We start from the raw sequence: 22,935 nt of genomic DNA, 5'->3' as shown, positions 1-22,935 counted from the left end.
TGAAAAGACACTTGTTAATATTTAGGCATTTGATGTGGTCAGAAATGTGTGAAGAGAGAGGACAAGAAGGGTCAAACTTCTGTGAGTGTTCGTCTCTTGAACCTCCCACAAATTAGCTAAAATGGCAACCTGAAGTCTTCCTATTTATGTAATTCACTCTGTATCCATCCCCCCAGTTCATAATTCATAATTTTATGAACCTCTAGCATGCTCAGCTCCTTAATCATGGTCCCCACCATTACCTGCAATCTCAAACAGCTCAAACTCTTTAGCCTTTGCTGATAGAGAAACTCTTGAACATCTCAGCTGCAATGGTGGCACTAGAAAGAAAAAAAGGGGGGATTGGCACAGAATGATCAAAGTACAAACTGTTGGGAGGAAGTAACATTCTATTTCAACACTTCCACCTTAAACATACTTCTTTGAATTCCTGTTGATGGTAAGGGAATTAACTTTAAAGAAAGCATGCTTAAAAGTAGTGGCTTTTCCAGGTTTATGATTCAGTTATGATTAAACGGTATGTGTGGTATGTGCCTGGTAACCCAACAATGTGGGAGTGCCTTTTTCTATACATTCTGCAGCTCTGTAATATGGACGTACAGCCAAACCTCAGAGATACAGTGGTACCTCGGGTTAAGAACTTAATCTGTTCTGGAGGTCCGTTCTTAACCTGAAACTGTTCTTAACCTGAAGCACCACTTTAGCTAATGGGGCCTCCTGCTGCCACCGCACGGCTGGAGCACGATTTCTGTTCTCACCTTGAAGCAAAGTTCTTAACCTGAGGTACTATTTCTGGTTAGCAGAGTCTGTAACCTGAAGCATCTGTAACCTGAAGCATCTGTAACCCGAGGTACCACTGTATTGCATGTTCGGTTCCAGACCACTGCAATAAAGTGAATATTGCATTAAGCAAGCAACACCATTTATGTTGTTTCCCGGTGCACATAAAAGGTATGCTTACACTACACTGCAGCCTATTAATCCAGCTCCACCCTGCATCCCCCGCCACCACTGCAGGGGCAGGAAGGCAGAAAACCATCTCCAGCCCTAGCCAGCTCCACTTTCAGGGCCCGAAGAGAGGGGGGCAGGGTCTTCCGTCCCCTGAAAGCAGCCAGGCTGCCTGCAGCTGCACCTGCTTCCTCACCAAGAGCAATACCTGTGAAGCGCAACGTGCAATAAAACGAGATGTGCCTGTATTAGCATGATCTCAGCAAGGCCCACAAAGTTGCTGAACCAACACACTACAAGATCATGTATTATGAAATGACAAAACATAATGCACGCAAATTAATGTTGACAACCAAAGCTGATCGATCCCCTTTCAAACTCATAAAGTTGCATAAAATTTATGATGCTGTGCAGCATTTTGTTCAAAAAGAAGGCAAGCAAGCAAGCAGAACTTCCTTTAAATATCTGACAACTTCTGGCTAGATTAACCCTTAACACATGGTTGGTTTCTGAATACTTGGTAATTTGATCATAAGGCCTCAGGCGATGCAAGCACCTATCACTACATAGGTGTGTGTGTGTGTGTTCTCTTCAATTAGCATTGAACAAGTCCAATTGGACACCTGCGTTCCAGGTGTGTCAAAATCATGAATGCGCTAAATTGATCTCCTGATTTCCAAAGCGGCCAAACCCAGGGCCCCCGGAGGATAAAAGAAGCCATGTTCAAGGGCTCTCCCACCAGAGCACCACTCTTTAGGCTTCCTCCTCCGTAGCAACGTCTCTCAGAGGCAATCCACAAAGATGAACCGGCAGTCCTATAGTATCAGGGCTGGAGGAGGAGGAGGAGGCGGCAGCAGGGCTTTCACCGCCACCTCTGCCATTGTCCCAAGTAGCAACAGATCTGGTTTCAGCTCACTTTCTCTTGCCAGAGCTGGCGGAGTTGGCTTCGGTGGCGGCGGTGGCGGCAGCAGTTTTGGAAGGATCAGTATTGGTGGCGGTGGCGGTGGCTTTGGCAGCAGGAGTCTTTATAATCTTGGTGGCAATAGGAGAATTTCCAGCAGCAGAGCCAGCAACCTCCGCAGTGGATTTGGTGGTGGCGGCGGCGGATTGGGTTTTGGTGGAGGGTCCGGCAGTGGATTTGGTTTGGGTGGTGGATCTGGTGGTGGGTATGGCTTTGGCGGGGGAGCTGGAGGTGGTGGTTTTGGTTTGGGTGGTGGTGGTGGTGGATTTGGTTTTGGTGGCGGACTTGGCGGACCCAAAAGTTCCTTGGGCTTTGGTGGCGGTGGACCTGGAGCTGGTGGCACAATCCAAGAAGTAACCATCAACCAAAGTCTCCTGGCACCGCTCAATTTGGAAATTGATCCTTCCATCCAAGAGGTGCGGAAAGAGGAGAAGGAGCAGATCAAGACTCTGAACAACAAGTTTGCTTCTTTCATTGACAAGGTGAGACTTCATTCAGCTGTTGAAGGATAGTACAGGAAGAGCAGAAAACCATGTTTATGCTTTATCTGAGGATAAGGAGGTAGACTCACGACAAATGCATATGTCTTAACATGTAAGCATAGAGACAAGTTGAGTTTGGGTGGCTGGCTGGCTTATGAATTCAGGTGTATGTGTGTTATAACAATCTTACTAGAGATACACAAAAAAACCCATTGAGAGTGCTTGTCAAATCATCAGAATATGAATTTGAATTTCACTTTCTAAGTTCAAGGGTTAGGATATTTCCTCTCCCCCCCAAAGAAGTAGTCTAACTGAATAGTTAAAAGTCTTGTTTCTTCATTCTAATCTAAAACGCATCAACCATAACTGAAATATTGTGGAGGAAGGACTTGAGTGGGAGAATATTAATTCAACATTTTTGTGAACAAATTTAAACTAGGGCAGGATTTGTTTGAGCTTTCTGTTCACTCAAAATTCATTTTGGCTTTGTTCCTTTTATCTGGGAAAGAAAAAAATGAGGATTTAGATTATTTTTCATGGAGCAGAAGCATTTAACTGAATAATTGCACAATTTCTATCCCCTTTACTACTTAGCTTAGCATGTTCTGCCTAATGAAGGCCTCTGTTTTAGTTTCTGGCATCTGCATCTAAAAGGATGTCAGGTGATGGTAAGGATCTCCCTGAGTCCCTGGAGAGTTATTGCCAGTCAGAGTAATCAATATTAGGCTAAATTTACAAATACCCTGATCAGGATTCCTGTGTTCTGTTCCTTGTGATGTCTGCTCCAACATACCTCTCTCCAGACCACAACTCCCCAAATCCCTGCTTGCACATTTGCAAGATTTTCTTCAGGGTCTGATGTGTTTCAGTTTGAAGATGCGATGAGGCAATCACACCGCCCTGTTTACTGCTTTTATTTATAAAAATGTTTATATACTGCTATTTCATTAAAAAAATATCAAAGCGCTTTACAGCAAAATACATAAAACCGCACAGTAAGAACCATATAAAATAGCGAGGCTAAGCTGGGATGGGGTCACCATACCAGTGTCAAAGCCACATGTTATTGTAAATCAAGTTATCTACATTTTTCACGAGGGTTGCCTGGAAAAAGAAACCCACACAAGCTGTTTCAACTGTGAAGGGGCCGTAGCTCAGTGGTAGTCAACCTGCAGTAGGTCCACCTCTGGCACCTCCAGTTAAGCGTATCTCATATAGCAATGTCGAGAAAGATCAATGGCTACTAGCCATGAAAACAATTTTCTGGTGGAGGTGGCATGCTTCTGAATACCAGTTGCTGTGAACCATAGGTGGTGAGAGAGTTGTTGCCTTCAGGTCCTGCTTTCGCACTTCCCACAGGTTGGCCACTGTGAGAAGAAGATTCTGGATTAGATGGGCTTTAGGCCTGATCCAGAAGGACTCCTCTGAATACTGGGCTAGTTGAACTGGGATTCTGATTCAGTAGAAAGAGCTTCATGTGTTCCTTTGTTTCAGGTCCGTTTTCTGGAGCAACAGAACAAGGTTCTGGAGACCAAGTGGACCCTCTTGCAGGATCAAGGCTTGAAATCTGGCGCCAGCAAGAGCAACCTTGATCCATTCTTTGAGGCTTACATTAATAACCTAAGGAAACAGCTGGGAAGCCTGATGAATGAGAGGGGGCGGCTAGATGGGGAGCTGAAGAGCATGCAGGACCTTGTTGAAGACTTCAAGACCAAGTAAGTGAATATCTGATGGGGGGCCAGATATTTATTTGCTATTCCAGCAGACTTGAGAGTGCAGAGTTAGAAAGTATTATTATTATTATTATTATTATTATTATTTTGTATCCCGCCCTTCATCCGTAGATCTCAGGGTTAAAGGGACGTGGGTGGCGCTGTGGTCTAAACCATTGAGCTTCTTGGGCTTGCCGATCAGAAGGTCGGCGGTTCGAATCCCCGCGACGGGGTGAGCTCCCGTTCCTCTGTCCCAGCTCCTGCCAACTTAGCAGTTTGAAAACACGCCAGTGTGAGTAGATAAATAGGTACCACTGCAGCGAGAAAGTAAACGGCATTTCCATGCGCTCTGGTTTCTATCACGGTGTCCCGTTGTGCCAGAAGTGGTTTAGTTATGCTGGCCACATGACCTGGAAAGCTGTCTGTGGACAAATGCCGGCTCCCTTGGCCTGAAAGCGAAATGAGTGCTGCAACCCCATCGTGGCCTTTGACTGGACTTAACTGTCCAGGGGTCCTTTACCTTACCTAGATCTCAGGGTGGGTGACAAAAAACAACAACACCAAGATAAAAACACAACAAAATAAAAACAAAAGCAACCAATAGCCTCACCATCCCACAAAACACATTTAAAAGGACATAGAATGTTAATCAGCCAAAGGCTTGGGAGAAGAGAAACATTTTTACCTGGTGCATAAAGGTGTATAATGAAGGCGTCAGGTGAGCTTCCCTGAGGAGAGCATTTCACAAATAGGGAGCCCCTGCAAAAAAGGCCCCGTTCTTGTGTTGACACACTCTGGACCTCATGTGGAGGAGGCACACCAAGAAGGGCCTCAGGATGATCTCATGGTCCATCTAGGTTCATATGGAGAGAGATGGTCCTTGAGGTATTGTGGTCCTGAAACGTTTAAGACTTTATAGGTCAAAACCAGCACTTTGAATTGGGCCTGGAAACTAACTGGTAGCCACTACTGTTGGGCCAGTGTCAGTGTAATATGCTCAAATCATCTTGCCCTGGTGATTAACCTGGCTGCCGAATTCTGTACTAGCTGCGGTTTTCGAATCATCTTCATAGGCAGAGATAGAAAGTAGCAGAGTAGCTGTGATAATGCCCACTTTAATGTACCCTTGTTGGCTAAATACAGAGGCTGTTCAGATTCCCTCTGGTGTGTAGACTCTACATACAATGGGATGCATGCTATATACAGTGTCAAATGCAATTGTCATAGACATATGCAAGCACCCATTCCTATATGTACTATGTACTCCTGTATACACATAATACATTTTGCAATAAATAAATAATTTTATTATTTATACCCCACCCACCTGGCTGTGTTCCCCCAACCACTCTGGGCAGCTTCCAGCACATACAAAAACATAATAAAACATCAAACGTAACAACTTAAACTTAATGTCAAAGATTAAAAACTCCCTGATACAAATGAAATAGAAATGTTTTGTTTATATTGCACTGTGTCATATACATCGATGACATTGTATTAATCACATTTCCCTAGATGTTAAAAGAGTATATTAGTGGTATAAAATTATTCCTGTTGTGTATATTGGATTCATACTGGTATTTCTGAAAAATAACTTTGCAGTCGTGATAGATCAACATTTTTCTCTTGGTCCAAATGTAGAGTTGTGTTGTTTCAGACAAGTTATTTAAATAGGACCTTTCTTGAATATCTCCAATATATGAAAATAAGCCACTCTCTTACCCCTTCCATAACTGCAACAACATGGCAAATAAATAAATGCCAAAGGCAACTTGACTAATATCAGCGTATGCCGATAAAACATTTTATAGAAGCAATTACTAATTATACCAGGGAGCAGTGGAAACTGGCTACTGACTCAAGACTGAATCATTCAGTCATTCATTTTTGATGTGGTTGAAATCAAGAGAAATGGGCCTTTTCGGAGCTTCTTAGCATGTTGGGCCAACTTTGCAAATGCCACAACAATAGCTCAGACTGCAGAGTGGCAAATCTTTTCAAAGTGAGTCAAACCAGGATATGGTGAATCAGAATCTGGACATTTTGCCTCAAGGCTTGGTTCAGCCCTCTTTCAGCTACTGGCTGAAAAAGCCAACTTTTTAAGTAACTGGGAAGACATTAATATGGAAAAGCTGCTTGTGGGACATACAAATATGAACACATAGAATTAGCTGACAGCCAGACCACCTTCATTTAGAGATGCTTCTCTTGGTCTGCCATGATCACACATATCTGTGCAGCAGCTCCACCTAAACACCAGAGATACTCCAAGGCAAGTTACACCCTGCGGAATAAGGACAGGAGCATTACTCTCTGGTAGCTGGTCTTCTCTGTATCACTGGGACTTTGTTTTGTTGCTCCTCCTGCAAGAGCAAGATGGTAAACCTACCATATGAGAAGAATAAATACACTGACTAGGCCTCAGTGAGAGGGAGAGAAGATCCAGCTTAGGGGGATTGTAACATCTGCTAAAGGGACGCGGGTGGCACTGTGGTGTAAACCACTGAGCCTTGGGCTTGCTGATCGGAAGGTTGGTGGTTTGAATCCCCGCACCGGGGTGAGCTCCCTTTACTCGGTCCCTGCTCCTGCCAACCTAGCAGTTCGAAAGCATGTCAAAGTGCAAGTAGATAAATAGGTACCACTCCGGCGGGAAGGTAAACAGCATTTCCCGTGCGCTGCTTCTGGTTTTGCCAGAAGCGGCTTAGTCATGCTGGTCACATGACCTAGAAAAACTGTCTGCAGACAAACGTTGGCTCCCTCGGCCAGTAAAGCTAAATGAGTGCCGCAACCCCAGAGTCGTTCATGACTGGACTTAAGTGTCAGGGGTCCTTTACCTTAACATCTGCTAGTCCTGACAATTGAAGTGAGCCAGTAGTTAGTCTTTGAGGACTATTTTGCTTGACAGTTCTTTTCTTGGTTCAGATATATTCGATTTCTTCGTTTTTCTTTTGTTTGTCCCATAGAGATTAAGGAAGGGGGTTTGCATGTAGGATAGGCATGGGCAGAAGTAGTGAAGGGAGAGGGGCAGGCCAAGTAGAGGAAATGAAGGGTTAGGCCATGTGTGAGGAGCCTTTGGCCCTCCTAATGTTGTTGAATTACAACCCCATCATCCCCAGCAATTAGCCATGAATGATGGGACCAATGACAAGTCAACTATCCCTCACACTTGGGTTAAGCGTGTTCTGGAATTTGCCTCAGCCATGAAGAAGCTATGTTGGTTCCTATTGGGTGTTAAGGCATGGAGGTTGAGTGCCAAGTTGGTGCATGCTCAAACAATGGCCTGGATTAGGGTACCAACTGGCAATGTACCACCAAGACTTGGTTGAACTAGGCAGGCCAGATATGCCCACCTTGATTACCCTCTAGGTGTTACTATGATTATTACTCTTTAACAGTTGGAGCTACTCTGGGGACCGAAATGATCTGAACGGAAGGGTTTAATGCTCTAGAGGTTAGGAGTGGTCAAATCTGTCAATTTTGGTCTCTCTCACTTTCTCATTTTTTAAATATTAAATTCAGTTCTCCACATTTCCATAGCAATTTGATTTTTTTAAAAAAATAGAATTTAATTTGAATTTCTCCTAATACACTTATTTTGGATGCAGTTTTACTAATAAACTGATTTCTGCAAGCAATTTCCCCTAATATAATGCATTCTGTGTTTGCATAATCTATTATCTTGCATGTTACTTTTACTGCTGTATGCATTCTGTTGCACACTTTGCCTTAACATATGCATATTTTACACACTGGGTGGTGAACGGCATCAAATTGCAGAGAACTTTCAAGGACAGTTTTGGTTTGTGTATTGGTCTGACAAGTGTGAATTAGCTGGTTTCTCATCAAGATGCAAATAAAACTAGATTTCTCCCCATCCCTGCCTGAGGCAGGTGGCCTCACTGCTTAATGGTAGGGCCAGTCCTGGTTCTCATAGCTAGTGCAAAGATAAAGTAACTCTTAAAGGTTTCAATTGGCACGAAACCAGTCTGCGCAGGGGAAACTCCCAAAACCCAGATGACACAATGAGGGCTACTATCTCAGACCACACCACGATGACACAATGAGACCTGTCAGTCAGAGGTGGAATTAATGTGAGAGTTGGCCTCCAGATCAGATTGGCTAATGAGAATTGGGGATTTAATTGCTTTCGTCTGGAGCTTGTGGATTGCCTCACCTGCTTGAGTCATCCATGGAGAGAATTTGCTTTGCAAGCGCATCTCTGCTTCTATGCACCTCTGCAATGTGCAGGCTGTTAGGTATGGACTACTGGTTTTGTGCTATGCTACATAGCTGTCAATGTTTCCCATTTTTTAAGGGAAATTTCCTTATTCTGAATAGGATTCCTCGCAAGAAAAGGGAAAAGTCGACAGCTATGCTACTAACATGAACATTATTTCTTATATGACTTTATTTTTCATTGGCATGTACAATTCCTCAAGCAGCCCCCCACCCCAAGATTAAACAGCCATTTGTTCTGGAGCAGAGAAATCGAGAGAAAGAGGAATACCTCTAGAGCCCAAATTCAATTACCCAGGCTGCCATTCAGCTCCAAGCCTGAAAACTAATGGACACTGTCACAGTGAGTGACAGCAGTGCCACAACCTCTCCAGCCAAGTCCCACAGCATCTTCCTTGACTGTTAAGGTTAACAGATGGAAGTTGGAATCTTTGGGTTCAGCTTTACATGCTTTCTTAACTCCTGATAGGCAAAACTGACACCCAATAGTTTACTTTAATAGTTTGGTTATTACGATTATTTTAATTGAGGTGGCTTCCAGAGTTTAAAAACAAAACTATTAAAATAGCAATTCCAAAAGCACACCCATTAATTACAAAGCAGCAAGAAAGGCATGTAAAACAGCGCAACTCAATGAAACATTAAAGGTAAAGGGGCCCCTGACCATTAGGTCCAGTTGTGTCCGACTCTGGGGTTGCGGCACTCATCTTGCTTTATTGGCCGAGGGAGCCGGCATACAGCTTCCGGGTCATGTGGCCAGCATGACTAAGCCGCTTCTGGTGAACCAGAGCAGCGCACGCAAACGCCGTTTACCTTCCTGCCGGAGTGGTACCTATTTATCTACTTCCACTTTGATGTGCTTTCGAACTGCTAGGTTGGCAGGAGCAGGGACCGAGCAACGGGAGCTCACCCCGTTGCGGGGTTTCGAACCGCTGACCTTCCAATCAGCAAGTCCTAGGCTCAGTGGTTTAACCCACAGCGCCACCCGCGTCCCTAATGAAACATTAGAAGCCTGAAAAAGAAAAAAGCCATAGCCTGCTGCATAAAACTCAGCAAACCAAGTGAGCAGGCTGGAGGAAAGCATTTTTGAGTTGGGGTGCCAACACAGGAAAGTCCTTTTTCCAAGTTGCCATGCACCTCACCTTTCATGATGAAGGCTCCCGGAGAAGAACTTTTGACAGATTCCTGTGAGAGCTGGTGGTCCCTACAACTGAAACCAAATGATGCCTCGGGGTGGGGAATGAGGATACACCTTGAGTGATACATCCAAAGAATTTGGGGAGCAAATTGCCAAAGATAAAATTTCTCAGAGTTTTTATTGTTGTTGTTGTTTTGCTAACTGTTGATATCTAATGATACCTGTGGACTGTACAGCTAGGTCCTTTGAGATCACCCCCATCCAGCACAGAGATTGCCTCCATCCATAAAGGCAATGGCTATATTGGGTACTAATCAGTTGACTAATGGCAGCTTCAATGGTAACTGAATATTTTGAGAATGTTTTTGAAATTTGGAGGAAATTCAGGCCAAAGGCTCCCAGACGTATGTTTGCATAATATTTTCATATGCTACTTTGATATACGGGTGCGACTGTTGAATTTAAATGTCACAGAAGCTGAGCCAACTAATTTTCCATCCAAATGATCCCAGACAAATTCTTAAATTAATTTGTACTTCAGTTGATTTCTCAAAGATACCACTCCATACCAAATCAGGTTCCCTTTCAATTAACCCCATCCATTATACCAAAAACATCACCATATAAAACCATCTTAAGTTATCCCCACAAACCAATAGCTTAGTGAGTAAATCAAATCACAAACACACCCATTCATTTTCCCCTGAATTCATGTACCAATCAGAAACACTCAGGGCACATACAAAAAAATCTTGGGATCCATGTTCTGTGGGCACACTCTTAACAACACCCTAATTTGGGGGGTATTTTTCTGCAGATATATAGGATGAGCAGACTTCAATGTCAAAGGCTCTGCAATCAGGGCCCTTATCATAACATCGTATCTACACAGTGGGAACACACTGAAAATAGATAAGTTTTCAGAGGTGATTTATGGCAATAAGTGCAGTATGTGCTATGTACGACATTATCATTGTGGTTCATTTTGAAATGCCTAAAGGCACGTTGAATAGATGTAATAGTTACAAACTGAAACTTTTTGCTTCTTGTATTGATAGATACGAAGAGGAAATCAACCGGCGCACATCTGCTGAAAATGAGTTTGTCATGCTCAAGAAGGTGAGGCTTCGTGCTCCGAAGGTTGATGACCAGCTGGGTTAATTAAGAGGGGCCCAATATTACATCTGACCAAATTATGTTTCATGCATGAAGAAAAGGACTTGTTGGCTTGGTGCGACTTCTCTTGGTGCATTTTGTATTAAGCTGGAGGGAAATGTGCGCATAAGGCATGAATTCTGTGCCAGCTTTAAAAGCGAATATGCAAATATACCATCTTAAGGAAGATGGTAGCTTCTCCACCTGTGATTATTATCCAGGACCATCTGTAGCAAGCATCTCACTGGTTCTATATTCTGAGTGACTTTTGAAGTAAGCAAAGGGTCAGCATCTGGAGCTGAATCTTCTACTAGCCTTCCACTTACAAACTTAGGGGCAAAAGAGTTGAGAAACTGGTGTCAGGAGGAGGTGAATTTGTTCTATGAGTGTCAGGAGGCAGTGATTTCCATCCTATCCTGTGTTCAACACAATCAGAGGGCCTTCTCGGTAGTGGCACCCTCCTGTGGAAAGCCCTCCCACCAGATGTCAAAGAGAACAACAACTACCAGACTTTTAGAAGACATCTGAAGGCAGCCCTGTTTAGGGAAGCTTTTAATGTTTGATGTATTACAGTATTTTAATATTTTTTTGGAAGCCGCCCAGAGTGGCTGGGGAAGCCCAGCCAGATGGACGGGGTATAAATAATAAACAATTAATAATAATAATAATAATAATAATAATAATAATAATAATAATAATAATAATCAGCCCTGCTTCTATTCCACTGCACTTCAGCTTCTGCTATGACCTACATTATTCATCTTGCTATCCACTATGGCCAAAACTAATGCAATTAAATATGTAATTAATTACATAATTAACTTCAATACATTTCAATGGAAGTGAAACATTTTTTTAAATGCAGAAAATAATGTAACTGTTAATATAACATTTGTGGATTTTAAAAAAGCAAGTATAGTGGATACTACTTACAGCTGCTTGTGTGGTTTGGGTTCCTGACCTCAGGTGAGTATGCAAGTTGTGTCTACTTCTGCTCCCATTTCTGTTTCTAATACTATTCCCTGAAACCCTTAATTTGCCCTTAGGCCATCCACTATCCCACAAATCACCCTCCAGGAAGACTAGATGCTGAGCAAAGAAATAAGCAGCTAAATGGACTTGTGTCTGTGCTGACAAAGATTGCTCTTTCTGAGATAAAAAGGGAGCGAAAAATAATAACAAAAGCTTCTAAAGGACATTGCCTTTATAACTCCATAATGAATCTCCTTAAGAGTGGACATTTGCATCTTTTTTTTATTGTGCCCATTCACTGTTTTCTCTCCAATGAAATCTAAGCAAAGTTTATTTATGTATTGAATTGATATACTGCCATATACCCGAAAGTCTCAGGGAAGTTCACGGAACAAAATCTGAATATAAAACCACAAAAAATGGTTTCTTGCTGTCTTTTTAGGATGTGGATGCTGCCTACATGAACAAGGTGGAGCTGGAGGCCAAGGTGGATTCGCTGACCGATGAACTCAACTTCCTGAGGGCCCTCTATGAATCGGTATTCAGTCTTCCTCTTACCTTCAAAACATAGACCTAGAAGTCAGGCTGATAAATGTTAAGGCGGCAATGTGAAGAAGCATGACATTTCTAAATACCATGCTTTCTTTTACATTTTGCTTCCCCCCCTAAATATTTGGATTTACATGGTCCTAATGTGATTTCTCACAAACAATGGTCCTAATTTTAGATGTTATTAATGATGTATAGAAGAAAGATTTGATGTTTCATATTAGAGATCCAAAATTCACCTGCCACTGAAGATTCGGATTCTTCAGTTGTTATTATGGTTGTTGTTTGGTATGAATGTCAAGGTCTCCCCCATGTGACCCTGTTCCCTAGAAGGCTGACCATTTTACAGATGTGTGTCACCTATCAATCTGATCCTGTCCCACCCCAATGACCCCCAAAACATGAAATGTTTTCTAACCAAATTTTGTCTTCTGTGTTTTCCAGGAGCTAGCTCAGTTGCAGGCCTCCATGTCTGATACTGCTGTCATCCTCTCGATGGATAACAATCGTGACTTGGACCTCAATGGCCTTGTTTCTGAGGTGAAAGCACAATATGAAGACATTGCCAACAGGAGCCGAGCTGAAGCAGAGGCATGGTACCAAAATAAGGTGAGCAGTTCTAGCATGGAAGGTGGCCTTGGGCCCCAGTACATCCAAGGGACACTTCTGATAAAACATGGGTCTGGAGATGCTTAAGATCTTTTAAGCTTGGTGGGGAGGTTGAAATGGAGTAAATATGAAGCAATTGGGGGGTAGTCGTAGTTAAGGAGGGAAGGAAAGAATTAAATGCCAGCTTCCCAGCTGCTGTGATCCCAGTAATTATCAATCTCTCCTCTGCCACTGTGGCTGCTATTTCCATTTTAAAGAATGTGTCTATGAAATGCAAAGGTGCATTTAACATGTCGCATCTAGTTTGGTCTACAAGATGTCACAATCTAGCCTCAAGATTTCTGTTATAAATCTTATCTCCGTATTGGATTGTGGCCAGGATAGTCCCAGAAATCCACTTGCACAACAGTTTGAATCCTGCTTCCTGATGAGAAATAGAGAAAACCCACATGGGCTACTCTAACTTTCTAAGTAGTCTATTATCTTGAGCCAAAACACATTTGGAACATGAGAGACTAATTCAGATATCAAATTTGCAAAGTTCATCCATGTAGCATGTCCTTTCAGCTGAGATGTGACTGAATTGAGTATTAGGTGCCAGCAATTGGCAGTCCCTAAATTAACTGGTCATTAACCAGTTAGCTGCCTGAAGGATGAGAGGCATAATTGCTTTTTAATACCAGTCAGTGAGGAAAAACAGTGAAAAAATTTGCTGGATTTGCCTGTAGGTTTCCTCCATAAGTATCTAGTTGGCCACACTGGGAAAACAGGATGCTAGCTAGACCCAGCAGAGCCTTTCTTAGCTTCTTTAACCCAGTCCTCTTGGTGATGCCATTTGGACCTCCCAACAGGGAATGGCAGAAATGAGGAGTGTGGATGAGCAAATCTTTGAAAATGGGCTTTCTTAGATAAGGGGCATTCATTGCTGACCAGGGCTGCATAATTGTTAGAAGACATCTGAAGGCAGCCCTGTTTAGGGAAGCTTTTAATGTTTGATGTATTACAGTATTTTAATATTTTTTGGAAGCCGCCCAGAGTTGTTGTTGTTGTTGTTGTTGTTGTTATTTATTATTATTTTCTTCAACCCATCTCTGCCTTCCCTTCCCTTCCCTGCTGTTATAGTTTGAGGAGCTGCAAGCCAGTGCAGGGAAGCATGGCGATGATCTGCGTAATACTAAAGGAGAAATTTCAGAGCTCAACCGGATGATTCAAAGGATACGGTCAGAAATTGAAAACGCTAGGAACCAGGTAAGAAAATCTGTAATTGATGTAATGTTCTCTCTGTCGGCAACGTAGCAATGCTTTAAAAGGCAGGTGTTGGTTAAGGGTCACATGACAGAGGCCATCTGCATTGGATAGCCTTGCCAATGCTTTGTGGGGTGGCAGGGAGAGGAAGTCCTGTTTTTGGCTGGAACTTTGTAAAAGTGTGGGAATTCATCAAAACGAAAACTGACAATAGAATCTGGGAAGGACGGAAATAAAATTTATATCCCAAAATGAGCAGCCCTGGGTACATTGACCTAAAACCAAGTTCACGTCTTACAAAATAGAATTGCAGCCTCATTTATTCAAGGACTTAGAAATAAATGAACGCATGATGATAGCAGCAGTATTTACACTAATACAGTGGTACCTCAGGTTAAGTACTTAATTCGTTCCGGAGGTCCATACTTAACCTGAAACTGTTCTTAACCTGAAGCACCACTTTAGCTAATGGGCCCTCCTGCTGCTGCCGCTTCACCGCCACGCGATTTCTGTTCTCATCCTGAAGCAAAGTTCTTAACCTGAAGCACTATTTTTGGGTTAGCGGAGTCTGTAACCTGAAGCATGTGTAACCTGAAGCGTATGTCACCTGAGGTACCACTGTAATCATGATAGCAACAATAGCAATAATAATGAATGTACAAATACTAATGACTAAAGAGGACAAGGAATTTAACAACACCTTCTTCCTTACAGTGTGCAAATCTGCAGACGGCTATTGCGGATTCTGAGGAGCGAGGTGAATTAGCTCTGAAAGATGCAAGAGCCAAACTCATTGACTTGGAAGATGCTCTACAGAAAGCTAAGGAAGAAATGACCCGCCTACTGCGGGAGTACCAGGAGCTCATGAATGTCAAACTGGCACTGGATATTGAAATTGCCACCTACAGGAAGCTGCTGGAAGGGGAGGAGAACAGGTGAGCTGGATAAAGTGATCATAACTTTATGAGCTGCTTCAGTTTCTTTTTGCAGGGGACTCTATGTGCAGATGAAACAATATCTGCAATGGCACAACTCTATCAACGGATGCCTGTTAAGTTTGCTTTGTCTGGCTCCTAGTACTTTTCTGAGCACAATTCAAAGTGTTGGTGCTGACCTAAACAGCCTTGGTCCAGTATACCTGAAGGAGTGTCTCCACCCCCATTGTTGTGCCCGGACGCTGAAGTCCAGCTCCGAGGGCCATCTGGCAGTTCTCTCACTGTGAGAAGTGAGGTTACATGGAACCAGGCAGAGGGCCTTCTCAGTAGTGGTGCCTTCCTTGTGGAACGCCCTCCCATCAGATGTCAATGAAATAAACAACTACCTGGCTTTCAGAAGACATCCGAGGGCAGCCCTGTTTAGGGAAGTTTTCTAAGGATTTTTTTTAATTACATTTTTAGATATGTTGTAAGCGGCCCAGAGTGGCTGGGGAAACCCAGCCAGATGGGCGGGGTATAAATAATCAAATTATTATTATTATAAATTGCAAGAATAAGTAATACAACATTTGATTATCTTCTTCAAACACAAAATAAAATGTTTTAGTACACAAATCATTTCGCTAATCTTGTGAATTGTGATGGAGTGTTTGTTGCAGTAGGAAAAGCAGTGCTCCTTCTGGTGCCATGGACTTTGAGAGTCTTTGAGGTATTGCTCTAAGTTTACAGCTCAGATCTTAAGCATCAATATCTTTGCTTCCATTGTGCATCAATTATTTTTCCAAATTCTTGTAGATCTTAAGTACATCTTCAGTAGATTTTTTGTTGATACTGTATATATCACACAGGACGCTAAGTTGGGAAATACCGTATTTTTCGCCCTATAGGGCGCACTGGCCCATAGGGTGCACCTAGTTTTTTGGGGGGGGGGTTAAAGAAAAAAAATAAATTTCCCCCCCAGGTGCGGGGCTGGGGCAGGGGAAGCCTGAGCTTCCCCCAACCCCAGCCCCCAGAACAGGCTGCTATCCGCAAGCCTGGGGAGCCCGGCAGGAACTCCCGTGGCCTTCCAAGGCTTGCAGATAGCTTCCTGAAGCCTGGAGAGCGAGAGGGGTTGGTGCACACCGACCCCTCTCGCTCTCCAGGCTTCAGCAAAGCCTGCATTCGCCCCATAGGACGCACACACATTCCCCCTTCATTTTTGGAGGGGGAAAAGTGCGTCCTATAGGGCGAAAAATACGGTATATTGTTGTAGCTGTTGGAAACTCTATTTAACAGATAACATTGTCCCTTATATATACAACAGACCATATTCATTGTAATAGATGAGTCATTTTTCATTTGGCTATTTCTTCTTCAACAGGCTAACTGGAGAAGGAGTCAATCCTGTAAGCATCTGTAAGTATCATGAGCATTTTATTTTATTTGCCGGGCTCCTGGCCCAGAATAAGTTATTAATAATGTGATGATGATGATTAGTTCATTTATCCCCAAATGGTGCATGGAGTACACTGTGCACCACAAAAAGGGCAAGTGTTAGGAATGGTGAAGAAATTCATTCAGCAATTTATGCTTCTTGAACCAGTGCATCCATAAAAACTGATATGCCTACTGAAACACAACTATACTCCCGAATTTGCACCTCCAAATTTTTCAAAGCAGTTATATATCCAGCCAAGAGCTGGATATAAAAAGTCCATTATTAGAGGGAAATGTGCATGGAATTGCAAACATTAGCAAATATAATATATTGCAATATAAAAATTGCATGCAAAAGAACATTTGCAAATAAAAATGCTTATATTAGAATAAGCATGCACAAAACGCATACATGCAGAATGACAACAACAAAGGCCAGATTTAGCTAAGTTGTTGCATGCATGGAATGAGGTCTGCTCATGCAATGGTACTTTGCCCCTTTCACCCACCCCCCATGCCCCTGTACCCCCTAAATCTCCAGAACAGTTCTAGGGGGCACATGGGGTACAGGGGGGGGAGGAGAGAGGACAGTCCTGCTCTGCAAGTAGACCTCATTCAACACATGCACACCCCACTTAGCGCCATGTTGAATTCCACCCAAACTAATGTGGACTGAACTTAAAGGTAAGGTAAAGGTACCCCTGCCCGTACGGGCCAGTCTTGACAGACTCTAGGGTTGTGCGCCCATCTCACTCAAGAGGCCGGGGGCCAGCGCTGTCCGGAGACACTTCCGGGTCACGTGGCCAGCGTGACATCGCTGCTCTGGCGAGCCAGAGCCGCACACGGAAACGCCGTTTACCTTCCCACTAGTAAGCGGTCCCTATTTATCTACTTGCACCCGGGAGTGCTTTCGAACTGCTAGGTTGGCAGGCACTGGGACCGAACAGCGGGAGCGCACTCCGCCGCGGGGATTCGAACCGCCGACCTTTCGATCGGCAAGCCCTAGGCACTGAGGCTTTAACCCACAGCGCCACCCGCGTCCCTGGACTGAACTTAACACTGGAAAATTTAGAAGCTGGGAGAAACTGAATATTTCAGATCTCCGGCCCTAGCTGGTGTGCCTTGATGAACTAAGCTGCCATGTTAGACATTTCCACGCAGCATGGATCATTGTTCTTTCTCTCTCTCCCTCTGCCAATATTTGGACACGGGCATCATTACAAAGGAGTCATGATGCACAGGGAATTCCTGCACTACAGATTATAGGCATAGGTGTGGGGGAGTCCCTATAATTCAGAAGGCAGCATCCCATCCCAGAGGCCCAAATGACTGGGCAAACGGACAGGAGAGAGGGATGCCAGGAGACAAGATTAAACAGGCTGTCCCAGAGTTGCAAGGCGGGAGACGCATCTCTTGGTGTGTGAGAGTGGAAGGAGCTTGCAGTTTTAATCTGGGGAGAGGCTGTGCCCCAGCTGCCAAATGTTTTGGAAACCCTGGAGAAGATCTTGAAGGGCTGCCATCCCAGTTAGGCACCTGATCGGATTCCTTCCTTGGTATTGCATTCCAGGCAGCAGCTTCTTCCAGCGCTACCAGCTGGGAACAATAGCACACAGCTGGGGCTGTTCCAAGGAAAAGGCTGGTCCCTTTTTCCCAGGGAGATTCCCACAGTCACCATGGGAAGGAGGCACAGTGTTGTAAGCAAGCAAGGCTCTTAGTGGCAAGTTCCCATAGACTGCCTTGGACCAGGAGGGGTGGCATAAAAGCAGCAAGTTGGTTTGTCCAGTGGACATCCACTCTGCTGAGGATCACAGGCCTGCACCGTCCCCCCCCCCCGCTAAGTCCCATAACACAGGAGGAAAGCCTGCTGCTTCAGCCCAATATTCCTCCTCCTCCTCCAACCAGTCTCCTCCAAGGGGCTTCTTCCTCAGCCATGCCCTCTCCTTTTATCACCAGCAAACCAGCTCTCTTCTTGCTTTCAAATAGGATGAAGTATCTTTCCCCTCTTCTGGCCTTCCACCTATGGTGAGATGTCCAGATCAAAATCCCAGTCAGGTAGCTCATTAGAGTGATGAGCACTGTTGCTGTGGGAATTCCCCATTTACTCCTACCCACCATGGGATCATATGCTGGCTCCCTTGGCCTGAAAGCGAGATGCGTGTCTCAACCCCATAGTCACCTTTGACTGGACTTAACCATCCAGGGGTCCTTAACCTTATTTTTTACATGTCCTCCTTCACTGATCCATAGTTGCATCCATCAGTGGTGAAGACCAGTGGGGCTAAAATAGCAAAAGAAAACCTGTAAATTTTGCCAATTCTCTCTCCCCACCCCCCCCCCCACCCCAGACTATGAGTTGATGATTATACCTGATACCTAGGAATGGAGAAGAAAGTTGGTTCAGTTCTCAATTTGAACCAATATAATTTCCTGAAACAATGTGCAAGCTTGAAACACAGCCATCTTTCAAAATTCACACTGAATTTTGGAACTAAGTTCTCCATCCGAAAACAATGTGTGCAAATACGTATGTTAGGGGGAAACTTCCATTTAAATGCAATGAGGGAGAATTATATACCAAAATGCATATGGAAACTGTTTGCAAAAATGTGTATAAAGTGCACTAAAATGCTGGTGAATTTTCAGAACTTTTTAAAATAGTCGTACTTTGGAAGTCGAACGCCTTGCGAGTCGAACGTTTTGGCTCCTGAACGCCGCAAACCCGGAAGTGATTGTTCCAGTTTGCAAGCCTTATTTGGAACCTGAATGTCTGTCGTGGCTTCTGATTGGCTGCAGGAGCTTCCTGCAGCCAATAGGAAGCCGCACCTTGGTTTCTGAACATTTTGGAAGTCGAACGGGCTTCCAGAACGGATTCCATTTGACTTCCGAGGTTTCTACTGTATATGCAAACTGCTGTGGAAATTGAACTTAATATTAGAAACACAAATAACTGGGGCGGGGAGATGGAATTTTCAAGTTTTTCAACCCCATGTGACCTAATAAACTTTCCCCTTTCCCCCCACAGCTGTTGTGAGCTCCAGTGCAGGCGGCGGTGGAGGAGGTGGTGGCCTAGGAGGAGGATTTGGCGGTCTTGGTCTCGGAGGAGGCGGCGGCGGATTTGGCGGTCTTGGTCTTGGAGGAGGAGGCGGATTTGGTGGTCTTGGTCTTGGAGGAGGAGGCGGCGGTGGATTTGGCGGTCTTGGTTTTGGAGGAGGAGGAGGGGGATTTGGTGGTCTTAGCTTTGGAGGAGGAGGCGGCGGAGGCAGCAGCAGTGGGTTTAGCTCAGGAGGGGGCAATTTCAGCTCTGGGAGTGGAAAAGGCACTGGGGGAGGAAGCAGCCCTGGTGTGAAAATTATATCTAAAACTTCCACCAGTCAAAAGAGCATCAAGAGCTAAAGAATCCCCAACAACCTGAGCAAGACAAGGAAATGAACACATACAGTGGTACCTTGGTTTACAACCATAATCCGTTCTGGAGGTCCAGTTGTAAACCAAAGCAGGTTGTAACCCAAGGTGCACTTTTGCCAATGGGATCTCCAAATAAAAATTGAGTTGTAATACAAAAAAAAGGGGGGGGGTTGATAGGTTTGACGTGGTTGTAATCCAAAACGGTTGTAATCCAAAATGGTTGTAATCCAAGATGGTTGCAAACCAAGGTACCACTTTCCTCCCCCCCCCCCCTTTTCCTGCCAGCATTGGTGTAAGTCTCACCAATCACCACGAATGAATTGTTCTAAAAGAGCAGCTTTGAATCTGACCCTTCACCACCCCAACTCACACAAACTCGCCCAGAAGTTCCATTTTGAGCTAAACTGTTATATAAGAAGAATAAATATGCAGAACGTTGTTTAAAAGGTCGGATGTGTGTATTTGAAAAACTGTCTAATGTTAGGGAACTGTAACAAACACTGTACATGTCTGGGTCCTTGCGAATGCAAATGAATGTATGTGCATGAAGTTTTCAGCTATGGCAATGTATCAAAATTGCAAAGGGATTCGTCTAAACCTATTCTGATGCCATGAAAATCAGAAACAGGAATAACACTTGGAAACAATAAAACAACTTATCAAATATCAATGTATTCTCTCTCTCTTTCAGGGTGGTGGGGAGGACGTGCCAAAATGTAGTTTTTTTATTTTAAAAAAAAGCAGATTCAAATGTACAGTGAATGCATGCATGGGTCAAAAATGAATCCAACTTTAAATAATGTTTTCAACTTTTGCGTTGACATCTTCCACAAGGACTGAGGAATGGCTCAGCGGGGTGGGAGTGTGCCAGGATCACCCAAGGAGTAATGCTCTCCCAAACTTGTACACTTCCAGGATTACAGTACAGGCTTGCCCATGCAGCTGAAACAGATTTATGCTAAATAATACAAACAGCAATCAAACGTATCCTCCTTCAATGAGCCTTGGGTGTGAATGACTCACGTTATTGGTGGTGTGCAGGGACAGGAATGCCTGGAAACAGAACGAATTGTGCAAACATCAGATTTTTCTGATTGCTGTGCGGAATGGAATTGGCCCTCGATTCAGGTTCCATCAAGTCTCTTGATAGTCTGGAAAAAAGAAAAGGAGGCGGGGAGGAACTGAACCGAAAACACCACCCTCATCTTGGAAAAGTTTCCAGCAATGGGACAATGCGTGGTGCCCTTCAGCCATTCAGTCTGGATACGATCTCTGGGCTTGTACCTTACAGGTCTGACTGTGCAAACTCCTACTCTCATGCTGTGACTTTGCCAATCCTAGTCACGCTGTGCAGTCGTCAGCTCTGTATGTAGCGACAATGAGAGCAAGGATTGTCTGCTTGAGAGAAACATGCTGATCCTGTGAGTTACAAGCTGCTCTGCCTCTTGGATAAAGCAGAATTGCTTCCATTGGGCTCCATGGTGGTTCCCCATCCAGATACTGACCAGGTAGAGACTTGCTTGGCATCCTTGTGGCCACATAAACCACAATGAAGCCCAGCTGAGCAGAATAAAAAAGGAAGCATTAAGTTCAACTAACACAGGATCAAGCTGTCAGATTGCTCAGTTATTAGTATACATCCATAAGGGGATTTTTCCTACTTTCAAATATTCTACTCTCTTAAAGGATGAGAAAGCCAAGGTCAAAAATTCCCCTTGAGCAAGGATGCACATGAAGTGCTTTCTCACAGTTCATAGCTTGCACTTAGTGACCTCTACACTGCAATTTCCTAACCACTGATTCTGAAACCTTGCCGCTAAAGTGACTTTGGATTAATTGGTTTAAGAATTACATGTATAGTTATAGATTTAAGACTCCAACCCCACCATTTGCTCTGATGCTTAATTCTTAAAACATACTTAAAAATAAAATTAAGATTTTCTACTGACCTCAAACCGTTACAAATATTTTGGAACCCTCATTTCTAAAATGCAAGAAAATGGAATAAGAAATACAACTGTATTGTAATGTGTAATGTTGACCTGAAATTGGGGGTGGGAGATTTCAAACTGAACATTTTTGTGCAGATCGTTTTGTTGTTGTTGTTTAATAAGAGCTGCCTTTCTTCTAAAAAATAAGAGACAGTGTTGGATGGTGGTTAGTGTTGGATTAGGACCTGGGAAACCAGGTTTCAAATCGCCACACAGCCGCGAAGCTCACTGCCTGACTTTGGGCAACTCACTGTTTCTCTGCCTAACCTAGAGAGAAGTGTGGTGGGGATGGGCAATCTGGAAGAGCCACATATGCCACCTTGAGCTCCTTGGAGGAAAAAGAAGATATTGAAATGTTACAAAATACAAGAAACCATAATGACATAAAGTAAGGCACTTTGGGAAAGAAGATGTTGGTGGTCTCATTTTGCTTTTAATTCCTCCCCTCCCTCTCTGCTTGCTTCCCCACCTAAAGTCAGTGAAGAACTGATGCTTTAACAAGAGGAAAGACAGACTAGTAGGATGCATTTGTATCAGCATATCTTGGTTGCTGCCTCCAGTGATGGGGTGTTGTCTCGGTGGTAGTCTAATGCCAGGGAGGGGAACTCCGTAGACAATCCAGCCTTACACAAACGGTTTCCACTGACTCTGCTCTTAAGTCCCCTTCCTGTCTTAAAATGCTGTATTCCTGAGCAAAAAGCAATGTTAGGATTCACTTGACCCTCTTGGTTTTCTGCTCTCCAGAAATCTTCCAGACCAGCGATAAGGAGCTGCTCAGCTTACAAACAGTTTTGAATTATAATGCATAGATCTATAGCCGCATGTGAAAGTTCCTCTGCCGTTATAGTCCAACGGTTGAGGCTTTAAGGCTGCAATCCTAAATATACTCACAAGGGACCTACTTCTATGTGACCATGCATAGAACTGCTCTGTTAAACAAGGGGCAATCAGAGATGGCTTCAGAGAAAGGATAACCTCATTCAAGCATCTGCTTAGCCTTGACGTTTGGGTAGTTTAGCTTTGTCTAAGAAGCAAAGCTCACTGGCAGGGCATATGCATTGCCTGCAGGACATCTCCAGTTTAGTACCTGGATCTCTAGGAAAGGATCTCATTCGGCAGGGTTGGGGAAGACTCCAGAGAGAGGGTGCCAGTCAGAGAAGTCAGGATTGGGCTAAACA

General features: G+C 43.9%; 1 protein-coding gene across 1 annotated transcript; it reads left to right on the top strand.

Annotated features, from left to right (window-relative positions):
* Positions 1 to 1,343: 1,343 nt before the first annotated feature.
* Positions 1,344 to 19,893, top strand: LOC310671269 (keratin, type II cytoskeletal 75-like). The gene is made up of 9 exons (XM_083427014.1): positions 1,344 to 2,391; positions 3,886 to 4,106; positions 10,539 to 10,599; positions 12,050 to 12,145; positions 12,601 to 12,765; positions 13,888 to 14,013; positions 14,725 to 14,945; positions 16,306 to 16,340; positions 19,384 to 19,893. The coding sequence occupies exons 1-9, from the start codon at positions 1,750 to 1,752 to the stop codon at positions 19,752 to 19,754; spliced, it is 1,938 nt and encodes a 645-aa protein (XP_083283140.1). The 5' UTR covers positions 1,344 to 1,749; the 3' UTR covers positions 19,755 to 19,893.
* The last annotated feature ends 3,042 nt before the right edge of the window (positions 19,894 to 22,935 follow it).

The sequence above is a fragment of the Podarcis tiliguerta genome, assembly GCF_965153285.1.
Source record: "Podarcis tiliguerta genome assembly, chromosome: 2".
Lineage (NCBI taxonomy): Eukaryota > Metazoa > Chordata > Lepidosauria > Squamata > Lacertidae > Podarcis > Podarcis tiliguerta.
The sequence above is the reverse complement of the archived record's forward strand: the minus strand, read 5'-3'. Positions and strand labels throughout refer to the sequence as shown.